Source organism: Sciurus vulgaris (genome assembly GCF_902686455.1).
Source record: "Sciurus vulgaris genome assembly, chromosome: 3".
Taxonomy (NCBI): domain Eukaryota; kingdom Metazoa; phylum Chordata; class Mammalia; order Rodentia; family Sciuridae; genus Sciurus; species Sciurus vulgaris.
This window is the reverse complement of record NC_136463.1, coordinates 42,792,591-42,810,207: the sequence shown is the minus strand read 5'-3', so window position 1 is coordinate 42,810,207 and position 17,617 is coordinate 42,792,591. Positions and strand designations below refer to the sequence as shown.

General features: G+C 51.1%; 1 protein-coding gene across 12 annotated transcripts in view; it reads left to right on the top strand.

Annotated features, from left to right (window-relative positions):
- Positions 1 to 15,345, top strand: part of TOM1L2 (target of myb1 like 2 membrane trafficking protein) — a 115,943-nt gene extending 100,598 nt beyond the window's left edge. The window contains exons 13-17 of one of the 12 annotated variants that reach the window (XM_079133795.1): positions 2,085 to 2,132; positions 8,389 to 8,448; positions 10,631 to 10,667; positions 11,470 to 11,614; positions 12,714 to 15,345. In XM_079133795.1, the coding sequence (XP_078989921.1) occupies positions 2,085 to 2,132; positions 8,389 to 8,448; positions 10,631 to 10,667; positions 11,470 to 11,614; positions 12,714 to 12,720 (297 nt within the window). In that variant the 3' untranslated portion in view covers positions 12,721 to 15,345. The other 11 variants (XM_079133793.1, XM_079133789.1, XM_079133792.1 and 8 more) reach the window with 11 other exon arrangements.
- Positions 15,346 to 17,617: the final 2,272 nt, after the last annotated feature.

The following is a 17,617-nucleotide window of genomic DNA, read 5'->3' as shown; positions in this document are numbered from 1 at the left end:
CAAGAGGAAACAGACCCAGAGAGGTGGGAGATGGACTAAGAGATACCCAGAGGGCAGGCTGTACATAGCCATCCCATCCTAGGAGTGTCTGACTCCAGAGCCCCTGTTCTCTTACTGAGGTAACTCAAGTGCTGGGAGTACAGGTCTCTTGTGACCAGTTGGACCTCTCCCTTCATGTTATAGTGCCTGGGGTGGGCAATGTACTGCCAAAATAATGGCCCTTCCATGGAAGGCAAATGCTAATCTGAACCACCCCTCTGGTGACCATTGGTATCTAGCCTGGCCAAGCAGTAACCGGCCCTAGGGAAGGCATTTGAAGTTCAGGAGTTATTTGGGGAGCTGGAGGGTCAGGAGTGTTTGGGAGGGTATCCTGGAAAGCTCTGGGTTGGGGAGGCACTTTGAAGTGGAGCATGACATTTGCATGAGCCCCAAAACACAGCTGTGGTTTCTATAAGATTTCAGATCACTGAAGGGGAAAGGATTTATGTCTAATGCTTCTCCAGAGATTTTTCTCTTTTGAACCTAGCTAAGAAATGTGTGTGAATGCATGCCATTTACAGGGACAGGGAGAAGAAGGGCTCTTGGGACAGCTGCCTACAATAGCTGGAACTCCTGTCAGGAGGCCAGCTGGGCTAAAAGAGGGCAGTGCCCACCCATCCACTGGACAGAAAGATTTGCAAAGGGCTCTTTGCTTCTCCAATACCAATTCTTAGCTCCTGCAACCGGTGTCCAAATGGGTGCAAGTCAGGCAGCATGGCAACCTCCTGGCATCTATATGTCCTTTAGGGGAAGGGATTCTTTCCAGCTGGCCCAGCCAACTTGATCTGAAGACATGTGTCCCTTTGCACTAGCCACAATGGGGCGCTGAAGAGCCAGCCGGCTGCCTCAGGTTCTCAGCACCCTCCCCCTTTACAGAAGCCATCCCAACTCCTAAAATGCCCAAATCCATGCAGTGGTGGTGGTTCTTTCTCAGTTCTTTGGACATCCTCCTACCTCATCCAGGCAGGGCATTTGAGAACCAGGATGGGGCCCTTTTAGCATCTTCCTGGAGAGGATGCCTCCCTGTCTGACCCTTCCTGTTTCCTCAGCTCTAGTTCCAGGCCCTGCCTGGTCCATGCCAGCAAGCGTCCTGCACACCCTGCTGTTAGCAGTTCCCCAGGCCTGGATCTGAGTCCAGGTGGTGGGGATGACTCCTCGCCCTCTTGCCCTTCACCCTCTGGGTGCGTGGCTTGGACCAGCTCCCTGTTTTCAAAGGTCTTGATGACTCCAGCATGTTTTCCACGTGGTGGTAGGCAGATTGCTTTTCATGCTTACTGCTCACTGGGGCGAGGCTCAGCCTTAGTGACACAGGGCAGCAGGGCACATGTTGGCTGTATGTGTATGAATACATCACTGTAGACTGCCTTGTCCCATCATAAGCCATTCTGATTTAGAAATAAAAATTGGGCCAAGGGAGAAATTCAGAACAATAAAGACAGGTAGAATGTTGTATAGCCACACTGCCACAAATAAAATCCTACCATTTCCCCTTTAAATGTTTTTATCATTTAAAAAAGGCAGTAGGGCTCACAGAGATTTTCTAAGTACCCAGGAGTAGTTGGCATGAGTATTTGTATCCTGTTGGGATTCATAGCTACTAAACTTTTTTTCTCTCTTCCAGGCAGGTAAGAGGGACATGCCAGAAATGGGGGTTGGGGGTATCAGGTCACATTTCCTTATGTGACAAACAATAAAGTCTGAACAGTGACTTTCCTAATATGTGCTGTGACTTCTTTATCTAACTCCTTTATCATGGGGCTTGCCGTGACTTTTCTTTCTGAGACTTTTCTGTCCTCGGCCCAGCAGAGAGGGAAAGGTGGGGACTCTGACCTGGAGCCCATAGACAGCTGGCTCATGACCCAAGGAATGGTGAGGAGCCACACTGAGCCGAGTCCACTGTCCTCCCCAGCCCTTTACCTGTGTAACAGTCGATGCCTTCCTCTTGCCACCTGCAGGGCCCTTGTGATCCAGCAGGACAAGGCCATGCTTGCTTCTTCTGATGGGGGTGCCAAATTTCCCCTCCTGTCTTTGTATAATCTCCTTAGGCCACAGACCTCCAGTTCCAGAAGTACCTTCTCTGGTTCTCTGCTGAGGTCTGTGCCCCTGGGCCTTCTGGGTCTGTGACAATAGCAGGAGTGAGGGGAGGGCTTTTCCGTCCTTTGACTGTCTCTGGAGCTCCCGGCAGTATTCATTTTTCCAAGATGAGCACAAGTCACTGTGGCCTTTACTTGGGAGGAGGTAGTTCTGAGGCATCTGGCCCATCAAAGAAGGCACTGATAAATTCTAGTGCCTAAAAATCTGGCAGTCCCAGATTTGGTGGACTTATATAAATCAGTTATTTACATCCTCCAGGTCTCCCCAAAGGACTTGAGACCTCTAACAGAAATGCACACAGTAGGAACAGAGTAAAAAGAAAATAAAGCTATGAGGAGCTTAATATAAATGCAGTTATGCCAGGTGCACTGGCACATGCCTGTAATCTCAGCAACTCAGCAGGCTGAGGCAGGAGGATGACAAGTTCAAGGCCAACCTCAGCATCTTGGTGAGAATCTGTCTCAAAATGAAAAATAAAAAGGGCTGGGGATGAAGCTTAGTGGTAGAGTTCCCCTGGGTTCAATCCCCAGTACAAAAATAAATTTAAAAAATAAATTTTTTAAAAAAAACCCACAGTTCTCATGTAGTGGAACTTGGAGAGAGGGAACATGTAGTAGTACATGGAGAGAGGGTGACCTCATCTCAGGCCTCTTGCCTCAGAGTGACCATTTCACCCCCAATACAGAAGCCGAAGCTCTGGGTCCATGTGGTGGGATCATAAGAGAGAATTCAGAGAAGGGAAGCTGGTGACAGAAGTGGAAACGTTGGCCTCTGCCCTCCAGGTGGTTGGGGTAGGGTCAGCCTATGGCCAGGGGAGGGGCCCAAAGAGGATCAGCAGGTTCCAGATTGCAGGCAGCATGGAATACCTACCTTAGCAAGGACTTGGCCAGGCAAGGGGCCACACAGAGCCATAGATGTGAGCTTTGGCTGTGATGTATGCATAGCCACAGTCCACACCTGTCCTAAGTGAGTAGGTTCCTGCACCAACCTACAAGGCCATTTCTAGAGATGGGCTGGCCTGGCCTCATTTGCTTCTTTAGGAATAGGCTGAGCACTGGGCCTGGGTTTCCTAGAGACCGTGTCTACTCCATTGTCCAAATTGGAAAGATCCAGCTCATGTGCCCTTGTGCCTACTAATCCTGCAAAAAAGGATACTGCCCTCCCAAATTACCCTGAGTATGTCCTTGGCAGTTGGCAGTGGCACCTGCCTCTGCCCCATCCCCATATAGAGCTCCACTTTCTGACTTCTCCGAAGCAAACCCAACTAACAGCTAACCTGGTGTCTTACCTGCCTGCAGTTTTTTTCCCCCTTTTAAACAATGTATATTAATTGCTTTGCCTTATTCCCCATAGTGTAGAAACTGAGTCTTTCCAAACCTTCTGAGTACAAATTCTTTACATGGAAACTTTTTGTACTATTGAGTTTGACTAGAGGCTTTTCAGATTATTTCTCCCATTCAGTTCGATTTCAGTATTGTAGGGAGAGTTTCACAGCTCCTCTGGAAACAGCACACCTGAGCTTCAGACTTGTTCCCATTGCATTGAAAATTGGATGGGTAGGTCTTTTTGTGGTCTTGGAACTACGGGAAGCTACAAAGGGGTGCCTCACCAGGGCCTTTCTCTCCTGGGACTTCAGGTGTTGGGATGTCCAATAGAAAGGTTAGTTAACCACGCCAGGTTCATTGCCAGTTGAAAAGAAATGAGATCTGATATGAGCCAGGGCTCCCTCCCCTTCCCTCTGCCATGGGGCCCTTGGGTCTTTCAGCAATTCCTGGCTGGCGATCAGCTAGGGATGTCTCACATTTGCAGGATGCAGCAAGGAAGAGGCCTTGGTGTGAAAAAATATAAGTCAAAGCAAGACCAGAAGCAGGTTAGTTATAAAGGACTGCTGTTGCAGAAGCCTAGCTTGGGATTAGATGCCTCAAGGCCCCTCCCACTCAGGACAGATATGATCGGTAACCCTGGGAGACCCCCAGACACAGCACACCAGAGGTTACAGGGTGCTGGCTGTGGCTAAGCAATTGGCAGCACCTCTCCTCCTTCTCTGACTCCTAAAGCAGAGTTGTCCCTTCCTACAGCTCCAGATGAGAGTCAACCCACACAGGATAGCCCATCCACCATTCAGATTCAAACCTGCTGCCTTGGTATCCCAGATGCCTGCTTCTCTTTGCATTCTGAAGATAGACAGGACTGATATAAGCAGTGCGTTGGTCCTGCCAGCCCAGCCTGCCTGTCCTCACAGGGGTTAGCTTTATAAAGGTCTTGATATCTGTGGGAGGGTGTTCTGGCGTAGCTCCTTTATTTTTTCTTTCTCTCTCTCTGTACATCTTTTCTTCCCCTAGGCTCCCTTGTTTAGTGTACAGTCTTCTTCAGGCCTCTTGGACAGCCCAAGAAGATGGTAAAACCATGGCCTGTTAGAGCCAACAGTCTTCTTAGGGACCTCCTGGGCCATTTGACAGATGAGGATGCTGAGGCCTCCCAGGAACCTGGTGCCATGCCTAAAGCCACAGGGCAAAGACACAGAATCCCCTAAGACCTGGTGCAGTGCTTCCTTCCCTTGCCATGCCCCCACCGTCAGCCTGAAGATGGTAGTTTCCTCTCCCTCTCAGCCTCTGTAGTTCATATTTTTATGGCAGTGTACATGTTTAGTCTGGGTGTGATAGCACTACAGGGACTTGACCCTGTTGAAATACTTGAGCTGCTTAGTTTATATAGCTTATATTTTGCTTCCAAACACAAAGTCAACCCCTCCCTTACATGAAGTAATCTCATTGATAACCAACACCCTGGCCCATCAGTGCTTCATGCTTTGAGGCCCAGTGCTTTTCACTGTAAAATCATTTCTAACAATCCAACCTCCTTGGATTTCTGAATTAGAAAATAAACCAACCTGGAAGGTAAGAGATCCTGAGTCATGAGTGTTGACAATCAAATATAACTTGGCAATCACCTTATTTCTCAGATGAAGCAACTGAGGCCCTGCCTTGCTGAAACCCTTGCTTCTACCTGTCCACCCAAATTTCTGAGGCTTCTTATGACAGAAGAGGCCAAGCATGGTGGCACACACCTATAATCCCAGCTACTCAGTAGGCTGAGATAGGAGGATCACAAGTTCAAGACCAGCCTCAGCAACTTAGTGAGACCCAAAGCAAGTTACTGAGACCCTATCTCAAAAAATAAAAAGGGCTGAAGATGTGACTCAGTGGTTAAGTGTCCCTGGTTCCATCCCTGGTACAAAAAGAAAAAAAAAAAAAAAAAAAAAGAGGCTGAAGAAACAGATCCAGAGAAGTAATTCACCCAGGCCAGACACCAGAAAGGGCTACTGCCCAGCTGGGAACCCAGCCCCAGCTGTTACCTGTGCCTTTTTGCTCATCCTCCTAGGATTTGGTCTGGAGGCAACCATTTCATAGACATACACACGATTCACCCAGATACATCTAGAAAAGGGAACAGTGGTATCCCCATGACCCAGCTTATAAGGAATTTTTTTTAAGGGATAAGGAGTTTCTCATGTCAGCATTTATTTTCTGAGTATACTGGTTCTCAAGATTAATCCTCAAAGAAAATTGTAGCATGACCCCAACTTCAGGGGATTTATTTATTTTTGCTTGTTTAGGGATGGAACTAAGGGCCTCACATGTGCTAGACAGGTGCTCTGCAACTGAGCTACACACCCAACTCTCCATTTTAATAGTAGTAACAACAACAAAAAAATATATAAGAAAAAAATTTTAAGCAAATGACTTCCCCCCCCCCCACCAGTACTAGGGATTGAATTCAGGGGCACTCTACCACTATGCTATATCCCCAGCCCTTTTTATTTCTTATTTTGAGACAGAGTCTTGCTGAATTGCCCAGGCTGGCCTCAAACTTGAGATCCTCCTTACCTCAGCCTCCTGAGTTGCTGGGATTATAGACATGTGCCAATATACCTGGCTAGGCCCATGACTCTAAATGGCTTTTTTCAAGTTTTGACAAAACATTGAAAAGTTCAGTGGTAGAATGCTTGCCTAGCTTTGGGTGTGAGACCCTGGGTTCCATTCTCAGCCCAAGGAAGGAAGGAAGGAAGGAAGGGAGGGAGAGAGGGAGGGAGACAGGGAGGGAGGGTAGGAGGGGAAAAAAAGCTCAGTACACAGTCTCAGTTTTTTCTAGGTAGATTGAGGCTGGATACATATTTAAAGGAACTATGTGTGCTCTGGTAGCTGTTGTAGGTTGGTTTTCTCTTTGGGGAAGCACTGACCTTAATGGGGACTTGGCATGGCATGTGTCCTCCCCAAGGCAGGTGTTCTGACTTACAGGCATCCAGATCATAAAAATTTGGCATCTCCTGTTCCAGGAACATGTCAAGGCAGAAGGCCTTCCAACCAGCGTCACATAGCAGGTGGCACCTGCTGGGCCCTGCTGCTCTTTGATGGGGAAGGTGGGTGCCCACCTTAGGCACTGTTGGCACCGCCATCGGGCATTCATGTCCCCACCCCGAGTGAGTAATCACATGTTTTCTGTCCCTAGGATTCATGTCAGGGTGGTAAGAATGCCCTGGAATTTTTCATTTCAACAATCTGAAGTCCCTAAGTAAGTGTAAGGAGCAACATGGCAACAGAGAGAAACTCCCTCCTGTGGTCAGAGGTTAGCTCTGGTCTTTCTGAAAATGCTCATGGGGTTGCCCATGTTGGGCGAACTTAGGGCATAGCATGACTTGGAGCCAGGGGTCAGCCTAGCTCACTGGGGGAGGGAGTGAAGCGCTCCCATGACTCTGCAGACACCTGCTCAGTGTGTACCCAACCTTCCCTCAAAGGCAACAGATGTTAGCTTCCAGGACTTGAACTGTCACATCAGGGCTGGTGATATAAGTACTTTATTCTTTTCCTTTGTTATGTTAGTTTTTAGACTTGGTTAATGCTGAAGCAGTCTTCTTATTGCTTATTTTAACTTTATTCTGACCCTGGATCATGACATTAGGGTAGCCACTATAGACAGAGTGGTGAAGTTTTTTTCTAAAAAGAGTGGACTAGCAACTGAGCCCCCTGGAGAGTACTGCCCAGACCCAGGGAAGTAATGAGGCAGGTCAGCCTGATTAAGGGTCATCACCTCATTTGTCTAGGCTGGGAGCCAATGTTTCATGAACGTGGCTTCTAGGGGGTTAAAGGTCACCTTCACTTCTTATCATGTCATACCTGACAACAAATATTTTTAGCTTACACATATTTTTCAGAATCTTTGCCCCCAGTGCCCGTGGCATGGGTGGCCCAGGTCTAGTGACTGCTCAGGTACCTGTGAGGTTTCTTAGGGAGCTCTGTCACCTCCCTGGCACCCTGGCTGCCGCTCCCCAGTCCTCAGCAAACTTCTTTTCTTTGACTACTGAAGCACAGACAGCCATTGAAAGCTAGGAAGAAAGGATGAGACTAAAGGAAGCTGTTGAGTTCAGGGCTGCTATGTGATTTTTTTCTCTATAAAGAGACACAAAGAAGACTAAAGCCCCATGGTCCTTTTTGTCATCAAAGCCCTGGTTTGGGCTGTATTTGGGCTGTTGGTGTCAAAGCGTGCCTACCTTCTATCTGCCAGGCCGCATCTGGGCTGATGGAGCACACACCTCCCTCCTCTTCCTTTCTACTCAGAAATGCACCCAGATGCATTCTGCAACACATTTGACTGAGTAGATAGCACCCAGATGTCTTCTGGGATGGAGCTGCCCTGCCCTACATCCTGCTCTGGTCCTGCATCTGGCTGCCACACACCCTCCCTGTGGCATCGGGGACACACTCCTGGCTCCTCAAGTCACTCCCTGAATCAGGCTTGACCTAGAGCAGTCATTTCTCCTGCAGTCATGGCCAGTTAGTTGAAAATCAACCTGCAGTACCAGCGTGTTCCTGAGATTAAAAGGTGCTTTGCGTTCCAAGGGCAAGAGACCCCATGATTGAAGGGCAGATACATGTAGTCAAAAAGTTATCCATTTCAAGAACGCGTACTGCCACCTTTCCTGCCACTGGCCCCTGCCAGTCAGCCCTGCTTCTTATAATTTGCCATTGCTTTCCTCACCTGCCATTTCATATGTGGCTGCCCTGTGCTGCCCATGCGTGCCATGCCAATTGTGTGGTTTGTTTTTGTTTTTGTTTTTGTTTTGTTTTGTTTTTTTGCTCTGTGTATGTTTTGGTTTCGTTTGGGGTTGCTTTTGACGATTTACTTTGTTCCGGTGTTCTGTCTTCTCTCGCCTGGCTGTGTGGGGCTACCTGGCCCCGCTGCTTGCCGCCTCCATAGATCCCCGTTGCGCAGCCCTCTGTCATGGACGACATTGAGGTGTGGCTCAGGACGGATCTGGTGAGACTTGACTTTTATATTTTGTGTGTGGGGTGTGGCAGGGCAGAGGCTCTTCTGAGGACAGGCCTCGGGAATGTGCCACCATTAGGGTGGGTGGAGGAGGGAGGTCAGGGTAGACAGGGAAGCTGTAGTCCCCAGCTCATCGAAGCTTAGTTTCCTCTTCAATATAGCCTAGACCAGGGTGCTGCCTGCAGCCAACTCCAGGCCTGGGAGGCCACCATGATAGATGCCAGCTCAGGGCACTGTCCTGCAGTGTCGGCAGGTCCCCCCCAGCACGCTACCACCCATGAGAGCAGCCGGCTCCTAACATGCACTTGTTTCCTCCCCACTTTTTCTTTCAATTTCAAGGGTATGTGCATGCTGAGGGCTTTTAGGGGAGTATTTTTGTTTTGTTTTGTTTTGTTTTGTTTTGTGGATTTTCCTTTTTATTCTTATTTTTATTTTTTGACAGTGCTGGGGTTGGAACTCATGGCCTTGTACATGCTAAGCACACACTGTACCACTGAGCTACACCCCAGCCCTTATTTCTTTTTTTTAAATTTTGAAATATGCACACAGGTGAGCAGGGTTGTTTTAAATTCACAGTCCTCCCCCTTCCTGATATCTTCTAGTATTTTGGATTTAAAAGAACCCCTCCTCCGCTTGGGGCTGGTGTTGTGGCTCAGTGGTAGAGTGCTTGCCTAGCATGTATGAGCCATTGGGTTCGATCCTCAGCACCACATAAAAATAAATGAATAAATAAATAAAATAAAGATGCTGTGTCCATCTACAACTAAAAAAAAAAAAAAAAAAAAAAAGAACTCATCCCCCAAAAGCCATTATCTCCAACCTATCTCCAACCTATGAGACAGGGTGAGAAGCTGAGGTTGTTATGAATCTGATAGTGATAACAGATCCCTCCCTTTGTTCCTTAGAGTTCTTTCACCCTCAACAGCCCTGGGAAGTGGCTTTCTCAGGGTCATGGGCTGGTTGGACTCTGGCAGATCTGGAGGCACCTGATCTCTTCCTCTTGGCTGTCTCCTTGTTGGGAGATCTTCCCAGAGCATTACCCCATGGCTGCTTTAATCTCAGGGTCAGCCTGGTGGCTGTGGCTGATCACTCAGCCACCTCCTACAGGAGAACAGCAGGCCTCAGATTGGGGTTTCTCACTGCTTCCTCCCTGGGATGCCAGGCTTTCCAAAGACACTGCCAAGGGAGGCAACCACCTAGCGGGGAGGTGCCAGGGGAAGAAGAAGAGGCCCTATGACATCTTTCCAAAGGGAATGCCTGGGAAAGAAATAGCTTTCCTCTCAGAAGCAAAGAAAGAAGGGCCAGGGCCCTTAACCTTATAAGGGGGACCCCCAAGGTCCAAAAAAGGAAAGTGACCTGTTCAGCAAGAGCAGGTCAGTGGCAGGGATGGGAAGGGACCCAGGCCTCCTAACCCAGTGCAAGGTTTTTCATTCCCGATAGCCCCCCTTCCTGATGAGGCCTCTGCATGTGCTCTGTTCTCCAAAGAAAATCAAGTGTGATGTGCTTCCATTTTTACGTGTGCACATAGCCTCCATGGCCTCTTCAGAAGCCAGCAACTGGCATGGGATCCATGGGCCGTGGGAAGAGGGTTGTGCAGCTCCCAGGAGGCTTCAGGACACTTCACAGGGGAAGCCTCCACTGCCCAAGCACCTCCTGAATGGCAGGCCAGGGGCTATCCAGGCGCTTTGCAGCTTCCAGCTGTTGGTGTGGACATGATCTTCCTAGAACCCCTGCACTGGCAGCGAGTATACCTTGCATAGAGGAGCACATAAGGGGACTCCAGTGCACCTTCTGCTCAGCCTCCTGTAGCCACCCCTGTCTCTCCCCAGAGCCTGAAGAGTGTCAGTGGGTGGGGCCTGCCCTCCTTGGCCCAGGCCAGGACCTACCCTGCACCAATTTTGGATTTTTCTTTCTGGCCCTTCTGGGGAATCAAATCCTACAATCTATATAGCTTTTTAGTTTTCCTTTTTTTTTCCCAAACAAAAATTTCGGCTCTTCACAAAGAGTAGTATTTTGCTATTACAGATATCTGGAAACAGAGAAATCAGAAAGTTTCACTTGGGCTGCCATGGGCAGTGCTGCTCTGAGTTTGGCTACAGGCTGGCAGAGGAGGCTGAGCAGTCAGGGTGGGGACCACCAAGCCTTAATACTTCTCTCTCTGCTCCTCCCACAGAAGGGTGATGACCTGGAAGAGGGAGTCACAAGTGAAGGTACGGTCCAGCCAGTGGCCTTGCAATGCTCCTGCTCCTGCCCCAGGCTCTGACACTATCACCATGGAACCTTTGTTGTCAGAGCCTCTGTGGGTGCCAGACCCTGAACCATTGCTTTCATGGGGGCTTTGGTCATGTCCAGTCTCAGGCAGATGCAGAGAGTGTCATTTCTCCCATCTTTAAGGGGAAACAGAGGTCAGGAAGAACACAACTTTCACAAGGTCACGGAGCTGGTGAACCCCCAGGTTCTCAATCTGTGCCCTGCCTGTCCCTGGTCCTGTGGTCAGATGGCTCAGGATAAACCCACTGTGCTGGGTGACCCCCTTCCTTGGTGGCTCTTCAGCCCCTTCCTATTTCTGGTGAGGTGGGGCAGGTATTCCCTTCCAGGCTCAGTAGGAGTTCACTTGACTCCCTGCCCTCCCCCCAGTGCTGATGGAGGTGGGGAATAAAGTGGGTAGGTTTTCCAGCCCACAGGCCTTCATGGACCCTTCTCCCCATCTCTCCCCACAGTGTAATGCATGCAGCCCTCCCCACTCCCACTTGTCTTGCAGAAAGCAGAGGGGGAGACTGAGGTGGGGGCGTGGGGAGGGTTTCCCTGGGGCTGGTCCCCAGAAGCACCCATGCTCTCCCTGTCACTTCTCTACCCCCTGGCTGGTGGCCCCATGATGTTGTGCCAGCTGGAGCTGGAGGCATGGGAGTGCATGCTGGGGAGACACCTACCGGGAGATGTGGAGTGAGCTCTAAGGAACAGGTGGGCTGCACCCTCCGCCAACCCTGGCCCTTGTCTTGGTTTGTATTGCAGAGTTTGATAAGTTCCTGGAAGAAAGAGCCAAAGCTGCTGAAATGGTTCCTGACCTCCCCTCACCCCCTGCGGAGGCCCCCACCCCAGCCTCAAACCCTTCTGGCCGGAAGAAGCCAGAGCGGTCAGAGGATGCGCTCTTCGCCCTGTGAGCTGTTCTGCAGTTTGCCTCCACCATAGCAGGTTACGGCTTGCTCCCCCAGAGGACCCTGGGTACTGGCCACTCATCCCCACCCCTTACCTCCTCCTCTGCACACCTGTGTCTCCATGGAAACACCACTGTAAACACATCCCAGGCATCCCCTAGTCAGGGCCAGCTTTCACCACCTTTTCTCCAGGTGGTGGGACAGAGGCACTGCTGTGAGGCCCCGCTCTCCCCTCCCCCACTAGGCTTCCCTGATTGACTGTGTGTTCTCCCAGGAAGAGCCAGTGGCCTGGCCCCAGGTAGGGGAGCCCCATGACAGTGTTCCTGAGCAGATCCCATGGACTGTCTCCTCCATCACCTGCCCACGGAGAAGAGGGTCAGGCCCCTGCCCACCACATGTGCCCTGCCTCTGCATGGCCCAGTGGCTTCCCTCAGGCATGCTGCCCACCTCTTCCAGAAAGGGTTTCGAGCCACTGCCTCTGGAAGAGTAGGGCTCAGTTGGTTGTACTTACCAGCTCAGTCTCTGTCCGTTGACTGTATGTCACCTTGTGACACCTTGGCACTTTACAAGGGGCTAGTGGGATACCCACGTGTGGGTCTCATGTTCTTGACCCTCTCTCCACAGTCAGCTGCTAGCCCAGGCCTTGTGCCCCCAGCTGACTCAGCAGCCCCAGAAGGACCTGTCACTCGTGGTCAGGAGGGTAACATGCAACCTGTAGACAGTGGCCATGTGGCATGCTGATCAGGTAGCATTACCATAAACCCCCTCGCCCCCTTTGCACACCCCGCACATTCAAACCCACATATGTTTGGCTCTGGGTGTGCAGGAGGCACTGCTCTGACTTGCTTGGAAATGATGCAGGTTTGCTACACTCCACGCCTGGGGCTCTGGCCTGGCTTGTAGTAGCCTCCACACCCTACCTCCAGAGCCATCAGCAGACAGCACTGCACAGTGCCTGGAGGTTCCAAATGACCCAAGGGTCAGAACAACACTAAGGTCCCTAGCATGGGTCTTGGCCTCCTCCCCAAGCTATCCTGACAGCCTGACTTCCTCCCACCACACATATCCCCTGGCCACTAATTTGCAGTCTCTCCCAAACAGACCTTGAAAGCTGACAGCCTGGGGCTAAGCGGATGGGGGCTGGTGACACCTGCTCCTGTCCTGTGTCCTCGCTGGTGTGTCCTTTGGCCATGAACTCACAGCGCTACCCAAGCCCTGGTCCAGCTGACAACCTTTCCTTCCCATGGAGTGGTCAGCCCTTCTCATCTGACAGGATGGCCCAGAGGATGCACCGCCAGAGCGCCAGCCCCAGCAGGGAAAGGAGGCCAGCTGCACACGTGCAGGGACAGTGACCAGGCTCTGGGAAGCATTTAGGGCCAAGACTGCAGTGAGGACCCTGCTGAATACCAGCAGGGACAGTCCCACCCCAGGATCCCATGCTCAGTCTAGCACCCCTCCAACCACCTCCAGAGACAAGGCCTGTGGTCTGGCTGGGAGCCCATCTGGCAGGACCAGCAGGGGATGTCAGTCCAGTTCTATGGAGGATACCCAGGAAGCCCCTCCTCACAGCTTCCAGCCCTGTCCTCCTTGGAGCACATGTTAGTTACTCTTCCACTCTCTGCTCCCTGGCCCTCGGTCAGCACCTGCCCCCTCAGCATTTCTTGAGGGCAGAGCTCCTGAGGCCTGCTTAGATATAAAACTTCAGAAAGGAGGCTGACTTGAGTCCAGCTGAAGAGAAGGTGGCTCGGGTGGCCCAGAGGTCTCAGCTCTTTGAAACAGTCTGGAAGTCAGAACCCACCTTTGCCAGCCTGCCAGAGCTACAGGTGATGGCAGCCAGGTCACCTCCTTGCTTTGTGGAGGGTGCAGAGAGAAGGAGGGAGTTCTTTCTGAAGTGAGGCTGAGAAGGTTCCTGCTTGGGGTCCCCAGCAAAGCCCTGTGTACAGAGCTTTCCCTCAATCCCAGGTCCAGCTGGTTGGTGCAAATTGGAGAGGTTTGGCAGCCCTGTGGCAGCAGCTGGTAGTGGACTCCTGTGGGCCAGCAGGAGGCACTAGCCATGCAGACTAGGTCCCCTGCCTTTGTGGTCTGGAGCTGGTGATTCAAACACCTGCTCATACATCCTGTCAGGAGGGAGTTTGCCCTACCTGTAGGCAGAAGCGACACAGGCCTGAGGCCCACACTGGAAGCAAGTATGGGTGGGTGCCCTAAAGGGTGCACTGCTTGGCTCTTGCAGGGCTGTTTCGTCTGAGACTTCTGGCTCTCACTCACACCCTGCCATCTGGGGAGCACAATTCTCAGGCCACCTGCTTAGGGGAGGGAGCAGAACCCTGGTGGGAAAGCTGGACCCTGGCAAGCCACCAGCCTCCAGAAGTGTTAGAAATCACAGATACAGTATGTACTTAATTACACTAAATTATTGCTGGGATTCCTCATAAGCACTAATTATACCTGATTATAGGTTAAAATATTTATTTTGTCAAAATATTTTCTTGGGGACATGTTTAACCTTTTTTGTGCTTATTGTGTGCTGAGATGTGAAGACTAACTATTTCCTCCTGCCTACCTTTTTGGCTAGCGGGCAACAGTAAATGGCACTATGTGCAGTTTGACCCCTGTGTGGTAGGCTCTGGCCTGCCTGCTGCAGAGTGGTGGTCCCTGCCCAGGTACATAGCAGTCTGGACTGTGGGACACACAGGGTTTCAGAGGTGAAAGGGCTCGTTGTCAGCCTGGGCCAGAGGGAAAGGTGACTGTCTTATGTCTGTCCTCCCATTTGTCTGTCAGCCCCTATGTGAGTGACTGCGCCTTGGCTCACTGCCCTTCCCCAACCCCCACCCAGTGGTCTTAGGGCCTGTGCTGTTACTGCAGCCCCTCAGGAGGTGAGAACTGGGCACCCCATAGTATTTCTCAGCTCAGAGTGATGGCCAGGGCTCTGCAGGGCCCAGTGGCTGCAGTGCTCCTGTCCCTCTTCTTCCTTTCTACCACCCTCCCCCACTCCTATTTCTCCTCCCTGGTTAATGCAGACACCCCTCTAGCTGGGACCCAGCCTTCTGGATGGTTCAGGGTGGGTCATGGGCTTCCTGGGAGCCAGGTCAGCTCCCTAGCAGCTGGGGAAGAACACTATGAAGAAGTACTTGCACTGCCAGGTGGGCCTGTGAGATTCTCCATGGTCTACTGTCAGCCTGCTGTTGAGTCATGGGCTCTTCCTCCTGTTCACCCACATAGGGAAACAGTCACTCTCCCCAACCCATGAAGGAGTGTTTCTGCCCCAAAGATGCTTGGACCCTGTAGTACCCGCCTCTCCCAGGCCCATCTCCAGCCCTTGCTGTCCAAAGGCGTTCAGGCCAGGCTTCCCTTCTGGCCACCAGACCCTAGGAGCAGCTGTCAACCCCTGCCTCATGACTGCTTTTGTCACAGTGTCCCAAATCTCCAGGTTCTCCTGGAGAACAGGGGATGGATCTTTATTTCCTGAAGTTTGCACTTAATTTGTGACTGTTCTAGGGATCCAGAAGAGGAATGTGTTGAGTCCTTCGTCCCCTTGTTCCAGAAGTCTGGTGTTTTTGTCACTGTCCTGTGTTTCTGTGGGTAGAGCTGGTTCTGGAGGGCGGGTCAGTGCTTGAACGGCTCAGAGGGACACTGGAGCGTCCACCTGCCCCACTGGCTCTCCTTCCAGATACATCGCTCTAGTTTGGGTTCTTGCATGTAAAGTAATCTATAATAAATAAATACTTGAACAAACTGTTCCTGGGTGATCTTTGTGGAGTTGGCTCTGACCATCCAGGGAGCCTGCCAGGACAGACCACCTGCCTTGAATCAGTGGCTGCCATGGGACTGTGCTGGAGGGAGCAGCCGGGAATGCCCCATCCCTCTCCCCTGCTGCCCAGTTGTCTGGCCAGAAAAATCCCTACACTTGGCACAGCTAGGCATTGATAGTAGCAGCCATAAGGCTGCCACAGCCTCCCTGAGAACTCTAGGATCAGGTGCTATGGGTCTTCCTGTGTCTCACCAAAGGTCGCAGAGTGGCACAGGGAAGCCAGTCACGCTTGCCCAGAGCAAGCACCCCCTGAATCCACCTCGGCTGGGCTCCCACCTTTGGTCAGTTATCAGAATCTTCTGCAGAGCCTATGTCAGGCACTGCTCCAGGGTAGGTAGATCTTTCTTCCTCCCACTTTTTTTTTTTTTAATAACAACTTTATTGAGATAAAACTGACATCACCAGCTAGGCACACTGTCTACTTGGAAGCTCCTTAGGAGGCTGAGGCAGGAGGATCACAAGTTTGAGGCTAGCCTCAGCAAATGTTTTGAAATTAAAAAAAATAAAAATGGCTAGGAGTGTAGTTCAGCAGTAGAGGGCCCCTGGGTTCAATCCCAAGTACCACAATAAATAAAATAAATTTAAAATCATCACCCACAATTTACCCACTTAAAGTGTACAATTGAGCAGTTTGGGGTATATGCACAGGACACAGGATTGTACAACCATCACCACAATCAATTTGAGAACATTTTCTTCCACCCCACTGCATGTGCCAAAAGAAACCCTATTTCTTCCCATCCCCTTAATGTTTCTCCCTTTTGAAAAGGCTCCTTGGGCTCCTTTGGGCTACCCTGTCTGGAGGTGGTGTATGCAGAACTTCACCTTAGCAGTCCTAGAGACACAGAGATCCTGAAGGGGGTGCTGTGGGAGAGTCTGGAGTGCCCTGTGCCTTCTCCAAATGGCTTAGTGGTACTGGGAGCCCTTTAATACCTTCCCCTCCTGGAGTTTAAGATCAGACTTCAAGTGGAGACTCATCACTGTCCCCTCTCTAGCATAAATGCAGAGACATCTGCCAGGCTCTCTGTGCAGGTGTGGAATCAAAGACTAGAAAGAGATGGAACCTTGCCTGAGGCTGCACAGGAATCAGTAGAACTAGCATTCAAACCCAGACTCACTCACTGGGCTGTGGAGCAATGGCAGGGAGATCACCATCTCCCAGACCAGCAGGCAAAGCCTGGGTGGAGGGCTCAGGATGGAATTCTCTGCCTACTGACAGGAGGAAGGCGAGCCCATGGCAAGGGCCAGGTTGGGATTCCCACCATCTCCAGCCCAGAAGCACTAGCACCCAATGGGGCCACTTGCCACCCTGGGCCCCAGTGAGTTTTACAGAAGCCCTGCATGTTTCTGGACAGCTGGGGTGAGCTAGAGGCCTTTTCACCCCAGGGAGAATAGGGGAGGGCGTCTCCAAGATGTGGGGGGGAGGGGCACGGACCTAGATCCCTTTGAATGGGCACCATGGATCTTGAGCCCGCTTTATGCCCCCAGCCCTATGCCAGACACTGTGACCTTGAAAGAGGCCTGAGCAGTGTCCCTGCCCTGAAGACAGCATGTCAAACCTGAGACACCACTGTGGACTCATCAGGTCACCTGGTCAACTCGTGCTTTCAACCAGTGTCCCTGATGGCCTGCTCTGTGCCAGGTTGGTGCTGTAGGGGAGGGAGGCAAAGGGAAGGACGGCTCCAGTCTTGCCTTTGGGGAGCTGGGTTCCCAGAATCAAAGACGATCTGCAGCCAGGAAACCCTGGAGTCCTCTCCTAGGGCCTTCAGGGAGGCAGGGCTCTGCCCTTTGGGAGTAGCTGAGCCCCAGTGCACTCTAGCTGCCAAAGAGCTGCTGCAGTGGGTAGGCCAACAGCAGGGGAGGGGAGGGCATTCATGCAACTCTGACTCAGCTGAGCAGCCTCCTGGGAGCGACTTCGTGATCCCTGGTGGGCAATCACCAAAGTGCAGTTCCCCAATACAGAAATAGCTATTCCTAAAAAAGAGGGGTTGTGTGGGAATATCAACGTTTAGCAGCATTAGAACTTCTTTGTCCATGATGAAGGGAGTTTGCAGCCCAAATTTCTGAGAAATTGAATATGGAATCTTTTTTGTTTGTGGTAGAAATTGGTTCATTAGAAAGAGAAATTTACTGGTTTAAGTAACTGAATATCAGCCTCAGGAATAGCTGGATCCGATGCTTATGGATTTGATCAAGA